The 26008-nt window shown below is 32.7% G+C and overlaps 1 protein-coding gene across 1 annotated transcript in view; it reads right to left on the reverse strand.

Annotated features, from left to right (window-relative positions):
* Positions 1–3834: 3834 nt before the first annotated feature.
* Positions 3835–26008, reverse strand: part of LOC128164267 (calcitonin gene-related peptide type 1 receptor-like) — a 33334-nt gene continuing 11160 nt past the window's right edge. Inside the window, exons 2-11 of the mRNA XM_052828040.1 lie at positions 16690–17158; positions 13816–13892; positions 13213–13304; positions 11130–11283; positions 9365–9576; positions 7881–7947; positions 7594–7676; positions 6142–6277; positions 4733–4774; positions 3835–4598 (exon numbers count right to left, since the gene is read on the reverse strand). Of these exons, the coding sequence (XP_052684000.1) occupies positions 4305–4598; positions 4733–4774; positions 6142–6277; positions 7594–7676; positions 7881–7947; positions 9365–9576; positions 11130–11283; positions 13213–13304; positions 13816–13892; positions 16690–17158 (1626 nt within the window). The 3' untranslated portion in view covers positions 3835–4304. The remainder of the gene's footprint in view (positions 4599–4732; positions 4775–6141; positions 6278–7593; positions 7677–7880; positions 7948–9364; positions 9577–11129; positions 11284–13212; positions 13305–13815; positions 13893–16689; positions 17159–26008) is intronic.

The raw sequence follows: 26008 nt of genomic DNA on the forward strand, positions 1-26008 counted from the left end.
TGTAAACCTAGAAAAGACCTATGATGTCTTTAAAAGTTATTCAGTGTTAAACGCTGTACATGTAGAGAGTTACACAGTGTGGTCGAGGAATAGACATAATTAACTTAAAGTAATGAAAATTTTTAAATCAACATGTATTAATAAAATGTAAAAAAAAAAAAGAAAAAAGAAGAGGTCTATTTTTCTATAAAGGAGAAAAAAGTCATCTTTTTACCCTTGGTTGGTTCCTGAGAACATCAAATAAAAATTTTGACTTGTAAAGCTTTAATTTGACAAAAGATTATGCTATGATATATAAATGTCTTTTTTGATAATATGAGTTTCTTAAATGTTTCTAATTTGACAAAGATGTCGATAATTTTCCCAATTGATGGGGACCCGGTCCCTGTATCACACTCTGGTTTTCACCGTCGTGATGTTTGGGGAATAGCTCAGCAGATTTGTGGCTATGTGAGGAACTCACGTTCACAATACCTGAGGAATCAAAATCAAAATCCGTAGAAATTAATTAAAAGATGTTTATTTCGATGAGCCGCAATTGGAAAGTGGTTTCAAATCACAAATATAAAAATATAAAGTTGTACAATTTCAGAGATTAAAAGCATTATCTAAAACACAAATGATGATGTAAACAAACATGTAAACACGAGTGAAAATAACGTACAGTACACATAAAAAGAAATCAAAACAAGATCAAGCACACGGCTTACCTATAAAATGTTTCCTTTGTAACAACATGATGGATCGAAAATGAATTATCGAAAGAATAAAATAATTACTTAAGATTTTGACATGTTTTAGAATTTAGCGGATAACATTTCTATTTTCGTTTTGCATAGGTTAACTTGTTTATCTCTTAGCACAGAAGAGTTCTTTTAATTTAGCGCGGTAAAATTTAAAATTGAAATATGAAAAATTCGTGAAACTAATTAATTTATTAAGGATAACGAATTACTTACGTTATTTAGTTCAATAACAAAATTAATATAAGTTGAACAGAATCTTTATAGTTAGATTTGATAATTTAAGAATTGTCATGATTTATTAATCAAATTCCTTTACAAGTAAATAATAATAAAAAAAACTTTTCAAAATAGTCTTAAAATAAGATTTCCTAAATAAAAAATAACATAAAAAGTACTTATAAATAATTTTGAGCTTACCTGAGGAATCAAAATCAAAATCCGTAGAAATTAATTAAAAGATGTTTATTTCGATGAGCCGCAATTGGAAAGTGATTTCGTAAAAATCACTTACCAACGCGGTCACTCTACGGACTTGAAATTGACCAATCAGGTAACTCATTTTAAAAAGGTTAACGCCCAATTTCGGCAAAATTTCTTTGATGCTTGACACTGTTAACTAAGCCAAAAAGGTGTTACAACAATCACTCGCATTTCCGCAAAGAAGACCTGTAACAAAGACAGGATTAACTTGAAGCCGAAACAAAATAAATAAGTTTATCTACGTGGAATTTCGAAGTGTCAAGCTAATGCGCCAAAGAATTTATTTCCAAAGAAACCGAAAAACAAAATGTTTACATTACTACCTAACAGCCTGTCAAAAATTCTTTAATGTAAAATGACATTCTATGTGTTACATAAGATGTGCTAGTAAACCTTGGGAGTGAAAATTAGTCTAAATAAGATTTATGTAAGAATACCACTTTAAGTTAAAAGAATGTATAAGATATTTCATCGCACTAAACAAAATAAATTAATTAAACTAATTTCAATTATTAAATTTTGATACGTAATTAAAGGTCATAAACGCACGAATTTCTATTTCAAATAACAACATTTTTCAATTAATTGAACAGTGAAATATCATGAATTGCTGATTCATGTTACTTATAACTGTTACATTAAAAGTTTAAAATTTATCAATTTAAATTAAGTTTAAATTGATAAATTTTAAACTTTTAATGTAACACCTGTACCAAAAAATGCTGTGACAGCCCTGATAAACAAAAGGATATAAAATGCCTACACTAGACATAATTATGAATTAACACCATTTGATATATTTCTTGTTACATCTTAACTTTACAACATGATTATCCAATTTTTGACCAATTCATTTAAAAATGTCCTTAATAATATGTTCATTATTATGCTGATGTTACAAAAAATGTTAATATTTTTTTAATATTCCTAAGAAAAACTGCTATTTTTTTTAAAACATATAATTCCAAGAAAAAAAAACACTAATATTTTTATCAATACCCATATATTTCTAAGAAAAAATGATAAAAATTCATATTTGTTTTGAAAAACCTTGGAAGTCCTCATTTTTCAGGAATAAAAAAATTAGACAATTTACATAATGTTTACATATACAAATATAACGTTTTTCAAAATCATTTATCAGTTAGTTCATGATCATGACATTTTTGTTATAAATTCAATGCATAGTGTTATTTAGCGATTGACAAGGTTACTAATCATCATTAACAAAATTTATACAACAATGAAAGTCTTCGATTCTGTATTAAAACTTCTGTACTGGTATACGTATGTATTAACACCTTTGTTAGTATAGCCCTCATAACCATAAAGACGTTTAACAAAAGTAAGAAATTTACAGAATTAAAGTTTAACTATGATTTGATTTGAACTTATTTTATGATGCAAATATACATGCATTTACATAAATGGATTAGGCAGCAGGCAATGCCTATGTAAGCCTTCTCCATAAAGTTTAGCTGTGACATGCAAACCAAAACAAAAGTAGAAAATGTAATTTAGGATTGTTCTCCTTTGTTGTTGCTACATGGGATCATTTTAGAAAAATTACACGTCTGTCAAATTAACTATAAAAGACACAGACAATTCAACACTTTGTAGCACATTTTATGTTTTAATTTCATGGTCAAACACGAAATATATGTACATGTATACACAATCTATCACTATAAGTAACATACAAACCAGTAAAGTCGATATTTAGGCATTAATTTTATATCGCACATTTATACTTCAGGTTTGGTATAAAAGTAGATTGTACTTCAAATAATTTAGCGTGATGTCGGTGTACGGTAATATCTTTTTTTCTAGCTCTAAAAGTACACAAATGATTACAAAACACAATGTATTTCGAGATATTTGAAGAAATGTTAATAGTACAGCCATTAACAAGAAACAGTGTCAGCAATAACTCACAGGATGTCGCTAGATGCCATTAAGTATAAATGGAGGAATAACACTGATTTTTTTTCCAATTAGTATCACACAGTCATCTGATGAATCTGAGATACGTGAATATTGATCCAACGAATTACATTACACATGTTTTATAAACTCCGTTTTCATGTCCCTGAAAATGGATTTTTTTTATTGTCATGTAGAGATTATGGTAATTCAGTTTGATCTCGCAATTGCCTTTGCCCGTGATGGGATGATCTCGACCTATACATTGTTATCTAGTTAATGGATAAAACACAATTAACCATGAACTTTTACTGGAGTATTTATTACTTATTTTGATGTGTTTTAACACGGAGGAATTACAAAACTCTGAGAAAGGATGATGTGTATTTTACATAAAAAATATACACTGCCTTCAAAGATAATTTTACCTATATCGTAAAATAAACCTTAACATCCTTTTCCTTTTTGTTAAAAAATCAAATGTTATCGTTCCTCCTTCAGAATTATAGCGTTCCTTAATAGTGCATCAATGTATTCTTTTGTCGTTTACTGATTTGATTTCTTAATGCACATGTTAGTTTAATTGTGGTCATCTCTCAATTTTAAGAAACATTCTTATAAATCTCGCACTTGTATTCATAATCAAACACCCCCCCCCCCCCCCCCCAATGTAATGTTATGTTATTGCTGATCCATTGATTTACTTAAATGGCAAAACTTATGAAAAAAAAGGGAATTTGTTGTTGACTTTGATGGTGTTCGAAATATCTCCTTAATATCGATGTCGGTTAAAAAGACTTGATGGTCGAGGTCATTTTTAGACTATTTCAATCTCCGTAAGTAGAAAATCTGTGTATGAGGAATTTGGGAATTGATCAATTTTTTATTTATACTTTACTAAGTGTTAGTTTATGAGCACAATTTTCATAAGTCAAAGTTTAACGCAGATGTGGGCGTTAATTTGTAGGCCACTTTGCCTTCTTAACACAGAGATATCTCAGTCACGGAGGGAGATACAGCCTTAGTAGGTTTCAGATACTGCCTCACCTACATGTACATGTAGTCCAAGACAAGTCGTATCAGGGCCGATACACCCCTCTGTATTTGATTCACAGAAATGTACAACACCGTCAATTAAAAACAAGATGGCTGAAATCAAGTCGGGTGTGACGGCGGGAAGTTAGCAAATGAGACTTTCCTCCCCTCTCTCGTAGTTCCCGCTGGATTTCCATTGGATCCAATGGATTCTGTTAGCTCCACTTCTCTCGAGTCGGGTCTTTTAACGTTACTGGTATTTAGAAAATTCACCGGAACTACGTCATTTTCAGCTACGTCACAATCAGCCTGAGACGACATGGTCTGATTGGTGGAAATCGTCATCCGTCTCGGGAAGCGAAAGTACCTGTTGCTAAGGCGACGTCTCCAAGATTTCTTGATATTTGATATCACCTTTAAAAACCACATATAATTAAATTGTAACGTTTCGAATATGTTTATATCATAGTTAGCTTAAACATTAATTCTTCTTACTGAAATCATTTTGATTGTTGTTTAAAAAATAATAAAAAAAAATCATTCCTTACCTCGCCATTCATGTAACAGAAAACAATAGCCACGAACACTCCCTGTAATATTTACAAAATCTTACATTAAAAATAAGTAATAATTAAAAAATATTAAATAAAAAATTAGTATTAGTATCTATGTTATTGCACACTTAATACATGTAGGTGTTTAAGTTTAAGGTGTTAAAATGGATTTCACATACTGAAGAAAAGCAAAACACAAGTGCAGAAAAAAAATCTAGGTTAATAGGTATATTTGCACCTGATATACGCCTGGGTAACATACCTGCTGAAAATCAAAGTACTGAAAGTACTGGAAAGCAAATAGCAAGCTTTTTGTCAAGTTAATTGGAATATTTGCATTAAGATTTCAGTTTTGGGGACTGAAGAGTTCCCGTACAAGCTCAGAAAAATAAAATTCAATAGTCTAGTGCAAGACACGTCAACGTCCTTACTTTCTTAAAATACCGATGTGTTTATGATATTCTGGACATAAATTATTTCAATGATGTTTCATAACATTAGCTTTGTTTGATAGAGAGTATCAGGGCTTATTCTTTGTTAAACATTGTCATAAACAATTATGTGTAAGACTGTCATTTTCTATGAAATATGAAGAAAATACGAAGCAAATCTCAGAGTTTTGTCCATATTTGTCTAATGAAATATATCTAGAATGCCTAAAAACTACAGTAAACAAGCTTCTGAACTCATTTATTAAAATGATGTCAAATTGAATTTAGGTACTGAGATTATTCCCCCCCTGGTTTGATATAGAAATTGTTTCATTTTCTACATATTTACCCTTAATCTGTAAAGATTCATAAAATCAATTATGACGTCATAATGGCAGTAATGTTTTTTAAAATCAAGATATCAAATAAAAACACTTCTTTTTCTAATGTCTACCAGTTTATTTAAAAAATGCGTCAACTTTGAACTCACATTGTGTCCAGTATAAAACTACATTTTAAATGATTCAAACCACATTTCAGGTTGAATTCACACTTAAAAGAGGGACCCATCCTAGTTTATTGATACTTTTTCAGGTTTTTTTTTCAATAGAAAGGAAGCCAATTTTGCTCTTACACATAATAGAGAAATAGAACAGTTACTGCATTTTCAGTTTATCAAAGCAACATTTTACGCCCGTAACATAAACCATTAAAGATATGGGGGATCCAATCTTACTGCTTATTAAAAAATCGCGATTTTAAACACATAAAAAAGAACAGAAGTTGAGCGCAAAATATACAACATTTATAGTAATCAACTCCATTGGAACACGCACAATATTCATAAAATAACATTGTATAAATATGTTTATCTGTAAAGTAGTGTCTACAACTTACCATAAAATATGGCTTTTATCATCTCTGTCTGTCTGTCTGTCTGTCTGTCTCCGAATAACCCCCAGGTGTACATACCTGGGAATGGTCCACAATAATAGTGAATCTCTCATACTCCAGCCCTCCCTCTACGCTGATAGGGACTCTGTATAGGGTGACAAATAACTGGATCCCAAACAGAGGAATCAGGATGAACGTGGCCTTCACAGCTCGCCTGTTACAATCATAAAGGTCAAACTGTCATAGTGTCTGAGTGTCCATTGTGCACTATCGTTCATCGAAAAAAAATATACCCTTGGTTAATGTACAAAAAAAAGTTAACTGCAGGCAAAACTTTACAAGACATATTTTTTCAGACTCACACGAAAAACCGTCTTCGCAAGCCAAACTTAAGGGTTTACGCTTCGTATACAGTATGATCGTAGGTTCGTTAAAGATTTACCATTAGCTTTCTATTCGCATTTATACTTTTTCATACTGTTCATTTATGTATAAAGAAAAGTAACTCGCATCATTATTTGAGACATTGATTTTTCAAATGTCGACAGAGGAAAAATAATCTTGGTTTAAGATTCGTTTACAGTATGATCGTACGTTGGTTTAAGATGTACTGTTCATTTATCGAAGAAATTTCTGTTTGATTTATGTTTATTGAAAAATAACTCTCGTATAGATTTAGCAGATAGAGGAATGACATGTCTTTGCAAGCCAAGGTTTAACGTATGGTACTGTATATTTATAAAATTAATTTTGACTTAATATTAGCAGTTTACTCGCTCGTTTTAAGCGGGGCGCGAAAGGAGGGTTGTTGAAGTATCAAATCAGAAAATATTCTCTTTGTTTCTAGTTCAGCGATATTTATACATATGTATGTAATACACTTGACATTCGTAAACATAAGGCAATTACACAAAGCTTTTGATGTACGTGTACAATAAATTACTTATCGCTGGGATGTACGTACAGGTACATGTACACTCTATTATAATAATCGCCACAGTCGAAAAAAATAAGCTTAAACAGTTGATGTATTTGTTTGAACGTGTCATGTTAAAAACTGATCGCTCATTAAAAACTTCGCTTTAAAAGAATTTAAATGTAGATAACCTTAAGTTTGATAATTTCATGTACAGTTAATTAAGAGAAAGCTTTCAACATAACCAATAATGTATGCTTTCGAGCAGTATGTTCAAACCTGCGATGGATGCAACAATTCTTAGCATATTTCACAGATTTGCTTAACGGGAAAGAAAAATAAAAGACATCAAATTAAGATTAAAAGAAATTGACCTCAAAGTAGATTAATATACTGGGTATGCTGTAAAATTCACCAACTTTCGAATGAATTTAGTGACTTACACTCAAATGATTTTTGTAGGAAGTTTATACGCAGAAATAGTCTTAAATTAAAAATATATCATATTAAGATTAAACCTTAACTTACAGACAATCAAGTACACTCTAAAAAGCACTGAACGCAACTTTTCTTTTCTTTTTTCTCTGGCAACATTATGTACAACAAAAACTGACCTAAAGTTTCCTGGTTCGTTCGGATGAGATTGCATCTGGGTCAGCAATATCCGAAGTATATTTCCAAGAATTATCAAATTTGACTGAAAATATTAAGATAATTCATCTGTACATATTAGGAAAAACTAAATAAAAAACTAATGATAAAAGCAAATGGTTACATATCACTGTTGTAGTCTAAAATGTAATTTTCAAAAATTTATGTATGCCTATTGTCAACAAAATTATAATACAGAAATGTTCTTAACCAACCTTCACCTAATATGGACTAAAATTGTTAGATTTACCACAAGACACGTAAGATTTGGCGCATCAAATATCCACTCTGTAGCTTTATATGAAAACGTCCAGCACCTGCATTTATAGTAAGATACAATCATATAATAATCCGTCAAATAATCTTCTGCAACCACTAAGCTTTACCAGCAGAATTGTTTACACAAAAATAATCTTTAGTTATTATAGGTATATAGGCATGTAACTGTTATTAATGACGAAAGACACGTGGTTTGCTTCAGAAATTTTAAAGCAGCAGTTTAAAAAAAAAGTCAGGACAAATACTTATTTGAAATTGTTTTGATTTAATAACCATCTTTCTTGATGACAGTAAAGGGGTGCTTTTGTAAAACTGTTATCAGTTGAGAGCTGGTTAAAAACATTAAATATTCGAATTCTAAGAAAACGGGCTATCGATATGGGTTGTAATTCTCTGCATTTTCCGCCTTTTGGTCGGATCGTAAAACAATTCAATAGACTGATAACTCATACGTAGGTTGTATCAATTCATTAAACATTCATATTGTCTCTACTGTTCCGAAAATATCAAATTTTATGACACATAAAATCTTAATATTTTGAAAACCACGCATATTGACAAGTTAGTTGAAAGTCGTGGGCGTTGTTTCCCTTTGAACCATAACCTCGATATACCGACTCCTCGGCTATCTCGGAAGATTTCCTCTTGCCATGTAGAATTTTAAAGGATAAGAGAATTAACTATAATCATGAAATTTTAAAAGGATTGGTCATGGTCATGGTCAATTGAAATTAGATCTTCAGCAGTTTCCTTTGACAGATAGGTCCCACTAGTTTAATATCAAAAATATTTTTCCCTTTTCTTTACTTCATATTTTATCAATATATTCAAAATTTTCTTATCAATGTGTCCAGTGTGTCTCTTACGCATGTTTTGATAAGTTGAACACTTGTAACACTATCTATAACAATATGTAGGAGTTCTTAATATGTTGATAATTTGAAGCGTTACATAATCCTGGAAATATGCAAAATCATGATTATACAACGTAAACAGGAATTTCGTCACACTGTAGTGATATCAAAAGCATGACTCATATTTCTTCATATGTTGACCTATAAAAGAATTCATCTGAGAAATGTTTTTCTTTCATAATCGTGACTGATACAGATTAAAATCAACAACAAAAAAGGCAAATGCCTATAAACAGGAATTTCGTCATATAATATCGATATCAAAAGCACGTCTCAAATGTCTTAATATATTGATCTAAACTAAAAATTAATTTGAAAATTTTTCCTACATTAACGTGATATACGGATTAAAATCAACAAAATTAAAAAACCAACATGATTATAAGCAGGAATTTCCTCACATTATATTGATATTAAAAGCATATCTCAAATTTCTTCAAATGTTGACCTTTCCCTGAATTCATTTGAAACATTTCGCCATCATAAACGTGAATTAAATTGTGAAGCTAACTTTGTTATTAATTTGATATTAGAGCCTTGCCTTTCGTCACTCAGCGTTTTTCTGATAATGGCGTAGGTTCCCGAGAAGACCAGGGGTATTCCCCAGCCGATGACGTAGATGAGATGAAGGGACTGGGGAGGGGAGAAGGCGTTGGACATCAACCTGTGGAGGAATACCCCCTCACACAGCATCCACGTGTACGTGCAGCCCTTAAAGTAAATCTTCAGGAAGGAGAGGAGCTTACACCACGGCTAAAATTTTTTTAAAAATTGAAAGTTTATCATTCCGGTTGATTTTTGAAATAATGATATGCATGTAATGGGGAAAATGAGTTGAAACCTCGACTAAAATTAGTAATTAGAGCGAGTTTTAAGGAAACAAGCTGGTCAACAAACTACTTATTAGAATTATTAAAATTTAAACAAATTAGTTAAAAATTTTCGTTACTTCATTACTTAAAAATACTGTATACAGGGTTATTTTCGCCCCATGTAATTTCGCCCTTATACACTTGCAAGCTATTTTGCCTCGTCTTGAATTCACCCAGATGCAGTTGCTTTAACGGAGATATTATTTGCAGCATAGAATTCGCCCATTCTTAAATTCGCCCTCAGACAACGAGGGCGAAAGGGGCGAAAATAAAACGGGGCGAATATTTCCCCGTATACAGTAGTTTATGGCAAATGATATCGGATCTTTAACTATAAGGCAGGTCTGATGAGCTGTTTGTTGACCATCCAGCCTCCTAAGAGAAATTAGGCAGAAAACCAACGCAATTGTAAAGTGTCTGTCGTGAGTGTTGTTGTGAAACATTTTGCCTGTCTAAGAACTATTTACGCTGCATGACAAATATATAAAAGCTAATACTTTCAAAACTATCAGCAAAAATGAATCTTAACAAAGTATCGGGTGACGTCCATTAATCCACATTCCAACTATGTCAGTGCGAGCTAATAACTGCGGTCACGCTATTGTCACGTTTTTATGGTCTTAAGAACGGAACTTAAGTCACTTAATGAGCAATACTTCCACGTTTAATTTTTTTTTCGCAAGAAAATAACAAATCTCTTGGGTGGTATCATGCTTTTCTGGGTCAAATCAATGCTATTAACCATAACTGTTAAGACATTTCTGTTGCCGGATTATCTGGATTAATAGCTTTTCCTCACTTATTTTTGGTTTTTGTTTTTGTGGTCTTGTTGCTATTTTGGATTTGGGATGAACATTTTGTTTTTTGTAGAACAACAAATTTCTTGCACGTCTTAAAGGTATATTGGAATAAGTTGTAGCGTGCATCACGTGGACCATTATAAAATCCTGTTAACTTTCATCTTTGCAACTCGATGTATACAATTGTTAAGTTACGCCACTTCCTTTTTATAATGCTACTATGCTGTAGATTTATTTACTTAATTTCGCAAGATTTCATTTTCGCGTTAAAAAACGCATATTTTCACTAAGGCATATTTTTTCCTAAACTTTTGATAAGAAATTTTGCTTATATATACAATGTACATGTATATGTGATATTAGTAAATCGCAAAAATTTGATTATAGTAAGCCATGGATTCCAGCCAAATCACGCAATGGTGAAAGTTTCACCATAAAAAATAAATGTTATATATATTTCTGTATGCAATTAATAAAATAATTTTTTTTGAGACAGGTGTCTATAAAAACCCTTTTTAGTCATCCATTGTTTTATAGGTGTAAATTTCAAGAGTATCCATAAAAACAGAAAATGAACAAATTATGGCCCCCTTTTGATTTAGACTTATCATTTTAAAACATTGGAAATACCTACGCCATTCTTCATGAGGGCTGTTTGGAACACCTCGGAGCTTTTGATTTTGTCGTAGGTTATCAATATATCCCATAATCCCGATACGACTTCCTGTACAATAAGAGCCATGAAAAAGTTTATGTGCACGCGCACTCTGTTCTGTCGAGATAACGTTCTGCAAAATATGAAACAAAACAAGATACATGTATATTAACGAATTTAGCGTAATAATTATCTGCAATATTAGTAAAACTTTTCACGTTGCGGCTGCAAAGAACTAAGATCTGAACAAAAATTAAATATTTTCAGAAGATTTATGAACAAAGAAATTGGGATTGTTTTCCATTTTGGAACAAAAAATCTTAAAGCCTGAGGAACATATTTACCATATTTATACTCACCTGATAAAAGTTAAAAATACAATGTGTGCCTACGCATGTAAAAGCACCGACAATTTTACGAAGTTTTCAAAAACTAAGTTTACCGTTAATATTTAAGTTCAAATACAAATAAATTTAATATGCTTCACATTGTTGCACGTTCAGATGACCGTATTTTATACCAGAGCTTCCAGATATTTTGTTGTAACTGGTTTATAAACCACATCAAACTATAATATTTTTTTGGCAATCTAAGGCCAACCTTCATTAAATATTATCGCAATATTACGATATCTGTGGGTCGGAAAGACGATGACTATCAAATTGTATTTTTCTTTTTGGTATAATTGCCTCTTACCTTAACCTTAACCTTATTTCGATTTGTCTTGCATATCCGCTGTTAACACACCATTATGCAACAACAGCAAAACTTGCTGATGTATCCAACAGTTATTTATCATTACATGAAACTACTACGGATTACTCGTAATTAAAAACATGTAAACGGCACTTTGCATTTAACAAAAAAAAAAACCACCAAAAAAAAGCAACCAAAAAGCACCCCCCCCCAAAAAAAAAACAACCGCACGATTTTTTTCCCCAAATGACATCAAATGTTGTTTTTCGTCATAAGCTTTGATATCGAGTGAAAAAAAAAATATTGGAATAGAATTTCAATTGACAAAAACGCAGCACTTGCAAGATAACGTTTGATTTTGCAAAAAAGGGATCGATTTTCTATTTCATTAAGCAAGCATCTCTCTGACAAGCCCTTCAATCAATCAATTGCAATTTCTATTTTGCTGTATTAATTGCAAACTACAGTTTTAATGCATATTATCGCCCTGTATCAGCTCGACTTCATCGAACGGATTTCCCCAGGGGGCCCGAAACGGTCACCCCACGATTGCATTATTCTCCGCCGGAAGTTAACGAGTGTTGATTTAAGGTCGTTTGCTGTGTCGAGCCGAGCCGTTCTTGTTTAAATGTCGCGTTTAATTTTAATTAATGAAGGTTGAAATGCCTCGGAGATATTTTACTTCTAGTTATCAAAAGGAAAATGGCATAGATAGAAGTAAGGGAAAGTGAAACAAAAATCATGTAGTCTAAGATACTTTTACATGAAAAAATAGAGAAAATAGAAACCTTATTTAAACAACGGGAGAAGAGGAAGAAAAGGAATATATTGTAACAGCTGGTACATATAAAAAGGGGGAACTGGAAGAGGGCTGGCCAAAAACGTTCCTTAAACTAACATGTAGTAAAGTAATTAAACGTGCACACTAATCAGCCCTTTCACTTTTCGTCTTGCCCATTCATTTAAAAAAAAAACAAAACAAAAAACAAAAACACGATGTAACATGCTACACAGCATCAGAATTCTCGGTTAGACTTATATAATACGCTAGTGTTTCAGAGTGTGCGCCAACTTGCTGATATTTTCTCGTTTTCATGCGCTTAACCGATTAGTTCCTTTACCCTTTTGTTAGGGAAAACTAATTAAACAATCACAACATAAATGTATCATACATGTACATGTATCAAGAAGATGTTTACATAATATGATGTGTTTAAATTTCTCCAAAAACTACATAGTTCCTTTTTTTTTTAGTCAACCATTAACATTTCAACCGTGAAAAATTAACGGTTGAAGCCGAGAGAGTTTTAATCAATCACCAGTAAGTGATAATAGGCCTTGGCTTTCCTAATAGGACCCAACTTACCTGTATCTGATGAAGATGCAAACCGCGGGGACAAGAAATAGAATGCTGGTTATGCTGAAGCCCAGCCCAAGGAACAGACTCGTCTCTATCCCCTAAAGAAAACATCCTTCAGTAAGAAATGTTGACAATTTTAATTTTATATATTAGTGAAATGTTTATAAGTTTCAAAATTTATGTAATTTCGGAACACATTTTATTTGCGACTACCGATTTTTTAGTGTTCAAAGGGATGCAGCGTTAGAACTTTTATGTGTATCAATGAATGACAACTCGACACCATACTAGTCAGTGACGGCGAGAACAAAAATATTTGCGTTGTTATTGCAAAATTTTCTATTAAAATAATTAAGTTTCTGAAGAAAATAAATCAAATAATTTTTCGAGTCAAAATTGGGTTTGAGACCCGCTACATGAAGCTAACCATATCAACCACTAGACAGGCTAGATTTTGTTGATGCATGATTGATGCATGATTGATGCATGATGACGTGTTACTCGAGTGTTTGAGCCTTCCTCTACTATGGCAGAAATATTATTTTTTCTTATAAATATTCTAATTACCAAGACCGACATTGAACCTTTTTCGTAGAAATGGATACTAGCCTGTTTGTCCACACAATGGCTGTAGTCCGTGCGCTCTACCCATTGTCCGTCCTCTTTACACGTCTTTATAGCACTTCCTGTCATAAAAATCAAAGTCCTGAATTGACTGCTACATTATTATTATAATAGCATGCCACAGCATCATAACTTTTAAAAAGCTATCTAATCCCCTGTTTAAAATCAGCAGAAATATCTTTAATATTGAAATGATTGCATAATTTTCCTGAATAAAAAACAATATAGAAGACAAAGATTTAAAAAAAAACCTTTTTATGTACAGATAGGTTACCGAACAGGATTTCAAATTTTAATAAAATATGGGGAAAAAAACCCTGCAAAATTCCGAAAATAAAAAAACTGCAAAAATCAAACTGTATTGGATTACCGCGTCAGTAGTCCAATGAATTGTCACCTTTAAACTGTAAAGAACTTCGTTTTAAAAGTGTTTAATTTCGCTATTATTTACCGCTACAGGACTCAATATCAGTTCGCTATATCCGTAAATTCGTTGTATCCGAATTCGTTAAAACCGTTAAATTTTTCAAAGTTTTGTTGAGCATTTTACCGGGGACTCAAATAAACCTGCTATATCCGAGAATTCTCTATATCCGTGTTCGTACTAAACGAGTTTTACTGTACATATATTAAATCTAAATAAATGTATTGCAACGTACGTACTTAACAAAATACAAGTCGCAGAAAATCCTAAAAAGCAATAATGAACACGGATTGACCAGATCACAGAACGATAAGGAAGTGAGTTTCGTTGATTGATCGTGTGTAGATTGAGTAAAAGCTGTACTAGATCAGTCAATGTCTACAGTTATGCTCTGCGCTCTAACAGAACTATGTGTTCTTAAAGCACTTTTATATGATTACATAAGTTTTTTGATCGATAGAAAAAACTATACTCGTAAACAGTGCGGTTGAATATTAAATGTTATAAATAAGTTTAGATCATGATTTGTTTTACATATATATAATCAATAGATATATAAACGTTGTAAATTTATAGATTTTCATTTTTTTTCTGACGTCGTACTTGATTACGTTGAAAAAATAAATGTAAGACATTAACTTAAAGGTGGAATCATTATTTGAGTGTTATGAGATGATCTTTTGGGTCGGGGCGTGATCAAATCTAAACAAGCCATAAGGGTTTAATGTAGATTTGATCACGTGAAGATATCTGAATTTTTACGAAACATGAGTTTTGTTTGAAATTCTAAACTTTAATGCAAAAAAAATTTCAAAGTGGAAATAATCCGAATTATGTGAATAACAACAATTGACATATAAAACTGAAATTTAAATCATGCATGCAAGGTTTAATAAACTGACATTCAATCTCCACTTAGAGTTGTAAATAGTCACACAGTGGAATCGATTATCTACAGAGTACAATGTACAGTGTATGCACCAGAATACTAGAACCTTGCAATTCGTCTCATTTGGGCTTTTTGAGGATGTGTTTCAAAACAAATAAAGTTCATAATAACAATTGTTCAAAATCTGTTAATCTTGCCATCGCAATAATTCCAATTTATCGAAGAGCAGTAAAGTGTTGAATTATACAGCGGCGCCTGACATATTTTGGATGTTGGAATAAATTGTTCATCGAACCCGATGTTTGGTCTTTCGGGAAAAAGGTTCACTTGTCACAAAAGTGATTACAGAACTTTAACCGTCCCGATAGGTCAAAGAAATGGACACAAAATTCGATTTGACGAGAGAAAAATAAGCGACTCATCACAACAGTGGCCAGATCACCCGAATTTTCTAATCGATAGAAACTTAACCTCCGTCTTTGAAGTGCATAGACTTTATAGGCGCTGGATTTCCGAAATATGAAAAATACAAACGCAATATAAAGCTTTATTATTTCAGATTTCTTTCATCAAACACCGCAAAAAATGCAGATAAAAGTCGACTGGGGTTTGAATCAAAATTAATTGACACTAATGATATTGTAAAGCCCCATTATCTGTGATTACGTGGACGGCTTTTATGTTTTAGATGCTATAAATTAAATTCTACTTAATGTGCTTTAGAGATAGGCCGTGGCAAAAATTATTGAATATGATAGGACTCTCATACATTCGGATTTTGAGTTATTGCAGAACCCTTTTTAAAAGTATGAACATTTGATACATACATAATCGAAATTTTTGTTATCAAGTCACATGACTTAATGTTTCCAAGACCAAAAATCTGAAATTGTAATCTGTCAAGTAAAATTGCTGGAGACTGTCAATGATAGATTGAATTTTTGCCACTGCCGGGGCGAGAAATGCTTTTCGCAGGAACAAAAATGGGGGTGGGGGGTGGGGGGGGGGGTGGTGGTGGATCAGGGGACCGGGGAGCTGTTTCATTCGGAACAGACAAATGACAGAACAGACTGAAAAATGATTTTTGCCAAAATAACTTCTTCATTTCTGTTATTATTATTTCTTTATGAATAATTATAAAGCACATTTAAAATGAGATAATATATTATTTTAATGGTCAATTTGGATACGAATCCACAAAGCAAGAGTCTCTCTCTCTCTCTCTCTCTCTCTCTCTCTCTCTCTCTCTCTCTCTCTCTCTCTCTCTCTCTCTCTCTCTCTCTCTCTCTCTCCATTTATATAACATAAAACGTATCGCACTATATATCCATTGCTCGTCTGTAACCATTTTTCGGATAATTTTAATGTCTTGTACCGGCATTTAATTCGGTCACTGAACCTTTATTAAATGCCAAAGATTGCGTCAAACAAGTAAATGAAAAACAAAATTAAGGAAAGATTAACAATAGTGGTTTGCAACTTTTCAAGCAAAAAAGTATTCATTGCTCAAATTAAAAAAAAACATTTGACTTAAGTTCACTCTTACTTGACTGTGAGAAAAATGGCATGAAAAGAGGACAGGGAACGTAGTTTTTAGTTCCGGGAGCTACGTCATCCCAGCAACTCCAACCATCCCAGATACGACCACATGTATCGTTTACTTCCGGCGGAAGTGCAAGTTGCCTTTGACAACAGTCGTCTGCAGCAGAGCAACAAGATGTCCACTGATGACATTCATCTTGGCTCAGGTACGAACAGACGTTTCCACGTGCGGAACGATTTGTATAATCTAGAGACGGGATGATACGAATACGGCCATCTTGAATAAATAAAACCGAAGGCGTACTTCCTGTTGCGTTCACAATAGATCTGTATTTTATGTAGAATATGAAATGAAAACACCAAGCATAGGAAGTGAGTTGAAATTTTTGGACGGTCCTGTAGGTCCCCGCTTGCGATCGGCAAAACACCGCATGGTTCGAACTCAAGTTGTCCTGTCCAGATATCAAAGTTGTCTGAAAGAACATTATAAATCTATATTTTATTAAAGATGCGATCAGATACGTTCGGGGGTAATCATATCAATTAAAGCCAGAAGGTCTTATATGATAGATTTGATCACGTCCGATTGTATTCGAATACCCCATGATTCCTTATTACTTATATTTCAGTTATTGCTTTATTAGTTATCAATTAAATAATATACATTTTAACATGATTAATTATACAAACCCCGCTTGCGCCCCAACAGTACGTCTTTCGCGTCATTGGTGAACTGTATTGAACTTTACGTTATAAAATTAAAACAATATGCGCTGCAATTTTCATGCTGATTTTTTTTTTTACGAAAATGTTTTTTTCTACTAAAATGACAAAAAATATCATGGTTTTTAATTTCTGATAGCCCTACTTTTGTGGTAAAAGCCGTTAAGAAGCCTTAATTGAAGCAAAATTGAATTATTGTCGCCCTGTACAAAAATTGAACTGCTATTAATATATTCCTTAAAAGAGAGATCTTTCTTCTGACAAAAGTTCATGGTTTTTTCAAATCCCATTTATCATAAAAGTTTAAGTTACATGTACATGCGACCAAGTACACTAGCGGGATTTTGCAGCAAAGTAAAATTCTAAAAAAATACAGCTCATATTGCTTTAATTGATGAGTAGTGTTATCACAGACAAAGGCACTGGAAAATGTAAATATATCCTAATACTGGTATTTGCATGTATTCATTGATGAACGTATTTTTTTCCATAAGGTCATGATAACATAATTAATAAACTTGGGGATTGAATCGTTTAACGTCTTTTATTTAGAACACTTGGATCAAACTATAGAATTCATCTATGTGAAAGGCTAAATCTTAAATCCAATGGTTCGTCTTCTGTATGAGGTTAATCTTTCATGCCTTGCGTATCAAATACGTGTTGTAAAGTTGAATTGTAGCTGTCAATCACTTCTTTAAAACGTATTGTTTTGCGTCTGGCAAGAATGACGCTCTGCAATTTGGATACAACTTGTCATGTGATTGCGGTCTAATTTTCAATTGACGTCGTGTGACAAAATGACGGACGGAACTTCTTTTTTTTATTAAGGTCTTCCGTTGGAAACGGAAGACCTTTCTATTATTGTGCGGGTTAAGATTTTTCTTATTAGGGTTTTCCGTTTTTCAACGGAAAACCCTTCTGTTATTCTACTGTTTCTTATTATTATTTTTTTTTTTTATCCGCAAATTTTGTGTAGGCCATTTCTCGTACATTTGTTGTCTGATTGTTATGAAACTTTCAGGGTATGTAGACAATGTTAATATCTCGGGACGTTTTTTTCAAATTTTTAAAATTCACTTCCGGTTATGAGTTATTGCCCTTTAATTGAAAATTGGGGGGTCTTTTGTCCAGAGTTGATCTCGGGAACTACAGATGATAGATGCATGAAATTTAGCAGAATTGTTGGTAACATTTTATAGTTTTGCTGGCATGAAAAGTTTGGCAAAATGTTTTTTAGTTTTTAAGCTATTTGCCGGTAAAGTATAAAGTTTTGGGGGGTCTGAAATTTTGTTGTTCTTTGTATAATAACCTTTAAACTAAAAATATTTTGTTAATACATATAGAGCAAAAGTTGTTTAGAATAACGAGAGCTTTCATTTAAAATTAAGAAAAAAGGGCTGGCCCCTATAATTAGGGGTCAGCAGCTCATACACGTATTTTTCTGATAGCAAAAATCATTATCATTTAATGAAAAAAAATGAATTCAGTTATTGTTAATATATTAAATAATGTCATTTGGTATCAAATTAAACAAGTTCTGTGCTATATTTTTTTTCAAATTTCATAAAACAAATATGTGAGAATCGTACATGAACGAGTTAATATGTCTACATAGAAATGCCACTTTAAGGCCCAGGCATTTACTGCATTACGTTGTGTTGCGTCTTAGATAAATTGTTGTGATTCAATTTCATTTTTTTCATCTATATCATTTATGAATTCAATGAACACACATTATTTAAACGTTCTATGTGCAACTATTTGTCGGGGCGCCCCTGTATGTAACCCCTGCGCGCGCGCCGAATGTAAACAGTAACGAACGGCATTGTAGAAAAGAGAGAGCCGTAATGCAGAAGAGAAGTTGTGTATTCTTTCGGTGTATACATGCATTTTCAATTGACTGTGAAGCATATGAACATGCACAGGGAACAATACTACATATTTGTTTAAGGAGGATATTTTTCTCGTGTGAATCGTTTACGAGGAAATTCTGACAGCCACACCTCTGTCGACGATCAGCCGTTGATAAGCTACGAGTAATAAAGGAGAAAAGATGGACATTAAAGTGTGTGATTTATGTGGATGTTACTGAAGAAGGTGAGGCTTTTACTCCTTTTAAAGTTTCTTGTTAACTGGTTAAAATTTAGTATATAGTATAGATGTACATGTAAGTATGTGCACACTGTTAGATGTTTTTGTTATGATGTGGGTGTTTGTTTACTAACGTGAAATTTTTACATGTTTCATGGATGTTTAGACTCGCTCGAGGTTCATGGGGGACTGGAAAGGGTAACTGAATTTATCTATTTAAAAAAATAACAGATTGTGAATTTTCAACTCAAAATTCAAAGCAGGGTCTAATTAGAAACATATCATATATTCTTGTGCAGAAGACTCCAAATGTAGTCATGAATACCCTGTAGACTTAACTTCAAGTAAATAAAATTGTATACTTCAGACTTCAGAGTTAAAACATGACTTTAATATCTTTATGATGCCGATCATTGTATCATTAGAGAGGTTTAGCAGACCAACGGGTACCCGGTAAATGTACTTCTACATGTAGGTTACAAGTTAGAACTATGCGTACCATTCTACCAGTTCACATAATTTTTCTTGTTTAGCAGTTATGATGTGTACTTAAATTGTCTTTGTTAATGTTTTAAATGTAATTTTTTATTCTCTTTTTTTAATCTGACTACTGGCAGTACTGGCATGCGAGCAGTTCTCGCCGAGGACCATTTCTCGCTGGTGCACTGTTACATCATATTTTCGTATGTAATTTTATGTGTTGATAAAATGACGTAACAATGCACTGGTGAGAAATGGTACTCGGCGAGAACTGATCGCACGCCAATATTGATTAATTACAGACAAAAACTGAAGGTTGCGAGTGTTATTTTTTATTGAACAACATTGTTTAAAATAATTCTTTATATATGTGACGATCAGACCGGTTTGAATACCAGTGCCAGATAGCTCAGTTGGTAGAGCACCTGACTAGAGATCAGGGGGCCCAGGTTCAATTCCCGGTTTGGTCCTTCATTATTTCTACCATCCTGTTACAATATTGGTGTTGTGACCAACCCCTGGAACTAACAGGTTAACTCGATCCTGCCAGGGGTGATCTTCGAGGGTGAAGATCATTTAAGGGGGGAGGAATGTGACGGTCAGACTGGTTTGAATACCAGTGCCAGATACATGTAGCTCAGTTGGTAGAGCACTTGACTAGAGATTCAGAGGGCCAGGTTCGAATCCCAGTTTGTTCTATCGTTAGTTCTCCCATCTTTTACAATATACATGTATATCAGATATATGACAGATGATTAAGGGTCATCACATGTTTTGCAAGATGCAATAAGTGTTAAAAACCTTTACTTTACAACACAATACATTTAAGTGAATATTTATGTTTCTTGTTATTATTTGGTGTGGTTTTCTTGACAGTGTCGCATAAACAATTTACCCGCTCCTAAAACACAAACTTTCTTTTTGTGGATTCAGCTTACCGCTGATTGGCTGCTGTTGCAGCAGACAAATAAGATATGCACGCACAAAACACAATGAACTTATCAGAGAATGAGTTGAGTTTATTTCAACTGTTGGAATTTGGGTATTTTTTTTTTAAATGTATACTTGTGACAAAACATATATGTGGTACATACAGCTGTAGCTTTATGAAGAAAATTTTGGTTAGACCATATATACCTATCATGCAAGTAAATGATATTTACAAAAAACTTGCAATTTATGGCGCACGAAATATACGCTAGTTTTATAAAGATTGACATACATGTAATGTACCACATTCTGTGAAAAATAATCTATTAAAAATTCTTCATTAAGTTTACTCATACATGTTTTATGCTTATTACACATAGTATTGTTTTTAAAACATGTAATTTATAAGAAAATAAACAAAAACCCTCGCTAAATTTATTTGCCAAAAAAAACAAAACACAGCCCTTACAGAAAAGAATGCCATTGAACTTCCATTATTTCTGCAGTTCATTTCTGGCCATTGAAACCCCATTGCTTTTCCAGTTACCAAGATGTCACATAAAATGGCATTATATATTGTCTACCAAGAAAAACCATTGAATTTCCAGTTTCCAGTTAAAACACAGTGAAAACTCAGTGAAAATCCATTGAAACACCATTGAAAATGAATACTTATGCAAATTAGTTTGCACCAGTTAAATGATGTCATCTTTCAATGCTAAATTAATGGAAAAAGGACGGTTTACATAAATGTATTGAAAACCCATTGAAAACCCATTGATTTTCCATTGATTTTTATTTGATTACTTTATAGAAGATAAGTAGGTCAAGATCAAGTTGCATCATAAGATAACCCTGAACATTTTGCAGAATACTGACCCAGAGAAATCTCAATATAGATCAATTCAAATCTCCCCATAATGCTTGTTATACATGTAACTGTACATAATTCATATGAGCAATAATTAAGGACAACTTAATTGTACTTGATATAAAAAAGGTAATTATATTATCTAAATGTTCTCATGCATGCACATGCATACTTACATGCATAATTAAATTATTTACTAATTTATTGACTTCTAAATACAATCTAAAATGAAGTATATAACATAACTCTTTTTTTTCAATACATCCATGCACTATAGCTGCTTGCAACACTTAAATCACTTGATAGTGTGTAAATGTTAATTAGTCTTTACACAAATTTGTATCAAATCATACAAGTGTAGGAATTTAATATCAATAATATTACCTCAAATGATCGAGAATACATCCCCCCAAAAAGTTCCATAAATTCACTGTATGAGAATGTACATTACATTTAGGCTCCAAGATGAACATTCAAAATTTGCAACTCAACTTCCTGTTATGCAGTAATCTTAATTCTTAGTGGTCAGTTTATTTGGCAGAGGCCAGTGACCCAGATTGGCAACTCAGCTTGAAATACAATGTAAATCTAGAAATGTGTATAAGAATTCCATTTAACTGCTCCTGAAAATAAATGGTATTTTACTGGGAAACAGTAACATTGAAGTTTAAGTGAAATGGAAAACTGGTGTTTCACTGAGAGTTGCAGGCCATTGAAAATGCAGTTATCTGAAAACTGCTATTTAACTGGTAGGTATAAAACTGGTCAGATGAAGGCACAAGAAAAATAAATGCACAATCAATGGTGTTTCAATGAAAACTGGAAAATCAATGAAAGTTCAATGGAATTTCAATGGAAAAAAGCCAGTTCTTTTCTCTAAGGGAGTAGAATTGATAAAAAATGGTATACCAGAAGCTAATACCAGTACATGTACTTTGACGCTGTTTGGTGGGTAATATTCATTTGTAATTTACGAATTGAAATATTGACTGTTGCACTACAAGTACGGTACCGTAATAAACTCTCTCTCTCTCTCAAACTCTCTCTCTCTCTCAATTTGATAAGTGTTTATACCTATGAAAATTTTTTAATATTATATTATGACTTGATATGCAATTTTTTGATCTTGTACTGCCTAAATGTTATATCATGTATTGGGATATGTCATACTTATTACACTGCATGGTCAGTGTATTTTTTACAGAAATACTATGCATATGTTAATGTAAACACAGCTATTACTAGTACATGTATGTAAACACAACTAATTATTTTTTTTCTTTTATTTCAGCTCAAAACAGCCTCTTGTTACCACATGGCTTTTACCGGTACCTGTTGATTCTTGTGGGTCAGCTCCTGAGATTAACCTGTCACCTCTATCCACATGCATATTCCTTGTGTTCTACAGACTATTTACCGGTAATTCAAATTAAATCCGATAATGCATGAACAATAATGGAACTTGAAGAAAGCATCATGCCATGTTGTGGTTTGTGTTTGAAATGAAATTATGAAAACAAAATTAAGGCTGTTTAAAGAAATTCATAATTGCTGTGAAAATTTGTTTTTCAATAAAAGTATGCAATTATGTTTCCTTTATTTTTTATTTCATAAAGATATTAAGATGTGTTTACATAATTGAAAAATCCCCCCCCCCCCCCCTCTATTTAATTGTCTGCATTAAGATTACATGTAGGATATGTAAATGTACATTTGACTTTGAAATAACATCTGCTATAATAATTACTTTTGAAATGAACAAGAAACAACCTATTTCTACCTTTCTAAGGTATATATGCAGAAAAAAAGTAGAAAAACATGTCAAATTTGAACATTTTTCATTGAAATCAACTCTGTCTTCAGCTACCTGGGTGTGTTATAATTTAATTCTAATTTAAGGCAGATGTCTAACTTGTAGGTTGTAACTTACTGTTTTAGCATGGTTAGAAGGAGACTAGAAATCAGAATAGATTAGATATTCACTAAATATGATTGTTAGCTTACTTTTTTCATGAAAACAAAAAATCACAAGCAGGACAGCTGTCTATTTGTTAATTAAAATGGTACAAATCATACAATAAACAAATAAAGATCAAATTTTAGAATCATTGATGATTGTTTTCAAATATGTGTGAGAAATTACTCAAGGAAATTGCCACACGTTTCATAAAATTAGGTAAAACATTTCAAACCATGAATTTTTATGAAAATCAAAAGATTGGGGGGGGGGGGGGGGGTATACATGTAAGGGTATTTCTAAGTGATGTGAAGCTTTTATCATGATTATATCATGTAGGCATATGTTGTATTGTATAAGGTTTCTTTTTAAAGGTGGTTGAACAACAATTGACCTCTAAAAGGTCAGGTAAAGATGTTTTACTATGGAGAACCCTGTAAATCTGTGTTTACTAAAAGAAATTGGAAATGGTGGGTTCACTTAAATGGCCATATTTTTATTAAACCTCAATGGAATTGGCAATATGTAGTATTCTCTTTCTCAGAATTGCTTTAGCTTTCTTATTCTAAGACAAACCGTCTTTTCATAAAAATGTTAGTGTACTAAGTTAAAGGTACAAGGAACAGTTTCGGATAAAGTATCGTCAATATTTTTGTAAAATTGAGAGTGACTGTACTTGAAGGTTTATCATTGTTGCGTAGATTCATGAAATGAATTTTAACGATTATCAATAGTTAGAGGGATGTCTCTTGTTGGAATTGGTAAGCAATATTAACGCCCCTAATTTTAAGTACATGAGAAGCAGAAATAAATTGTGAAACTTGCGGCTATGACAGATGTGTTGACTTTACAGTGAAATTGAAGGTTACAAACGGGAGGTTATATAACATGAAATGTAGGTGGATAGGATATTATATGCCTATTTAGTATTTACTGGGTATGAGGACAATAGCAAGTTTATTGTCCCCCAAGACAGCAACTATTTAATGAGGCAAAGCCAAGGGAAATAGTTGCTGTGGAGTGGGACAATAAACTTGCTATTGTCCGAATAGTCAGTTAATTGGTATTTCATTATACAGAAGAAAACTTTATTTGTCAGCGATGCAGAATTTCTTGATGATAAACAAATTAGAGTTAAATCAAACTTTGTATTTAATGCGGCGATCTTATTAGGTCAGAGGTGTTCCGAGTTTAAGGTGATATGGGACACTTCCATGTTGTGACGTATTGTTTATCGAAATAAACAATAAAATAAAGTGTAATTATATAAGTACATGTAGTTTCTTTTCAAAAATGGTACCTAACTCCTTAACGCAGTGGGTTAGAGGGTTTACTAGGAACCTGTAAGTCATGAGTTCGAATCCCGCTGGGGTTTTTACAATTTTTACCTTTTCAAATATTTTTAAAAGCTATTTTTTGGTTAAATATTGTAAAATTTGAAAATTCTAAACCGGTGAAAATTTTTCAATTATATGGTACTTTAATCCACATTAATATCGACAGATGTCCCATACCACCTTAAAAAGGAGGGAAATCAAATTCTGCTGATGAATGGTTTTGATGACTATTCACCAAGGGCAGATAACATGGATACTATTTTAAATTAGATAAAAAGGCATGTTTATGCGGGCGCCTTCTAGTGATCAATTTGTCCGTCTGTCCATCCGAGATTGCTTGACTGGAGCATAGCTTCTCTCCCCTTGGCCCAGTCTGGCTCATACCTCATCCACAGGGTTCCTTTGGTTGAAGGATGCGCAGTGACCTTGAACCATGTTTTTAGGTATAAGGTTAAGGTCATAGCAGAATTATATATATAAAATCCTTGTCTGGGGCATATCTTTTTTCCCTTTGGTCCAATCTGGCTAATACTCGCAGAGTGTCTCGATGGTTAAACGATGTGCAGTGACCTTGCATGAAATTTCTAGGTAACGGGTGAAGATCATATCGGATCATGCAAAAATCCTTTTTTGAGAGCATATATACTTTCTACTAACCCCTATTTGGCTCAGACTTCACATAAGCAGAGCTTTTGAGTAAAGGGTGTGTAGTGACCTTGAACCTATTTTCAGTGAAAAGAAACTGTGAAGGTCATAGCAGAATTATATTTTTAGAAATCCTTGTCCGGAGTATATCTTCTCTCCCTTTGCTCCATTCAGCCTCATACTCCACCCACATGATGCCTTTGATCAAAATATATGCAATGACCTCGAATGATATTTGTAGATGAAGAGTCAAGGTCATATCAGAACACACAAAAATCCATATTTT

This window comes from Crassostrea angulata, chromosome 9, assembly GCF_025612915.1.
Source record: "Crassostrea angulata isolate pt1a10 chromosome 9, ASM2561291v2, whole genome shotgun sequence".
NCBI lineage: Eukaryota > Metazoa > Mollusca > Bivalvia > Ostreida > Ostreidae > Magallana > Magallana angulata.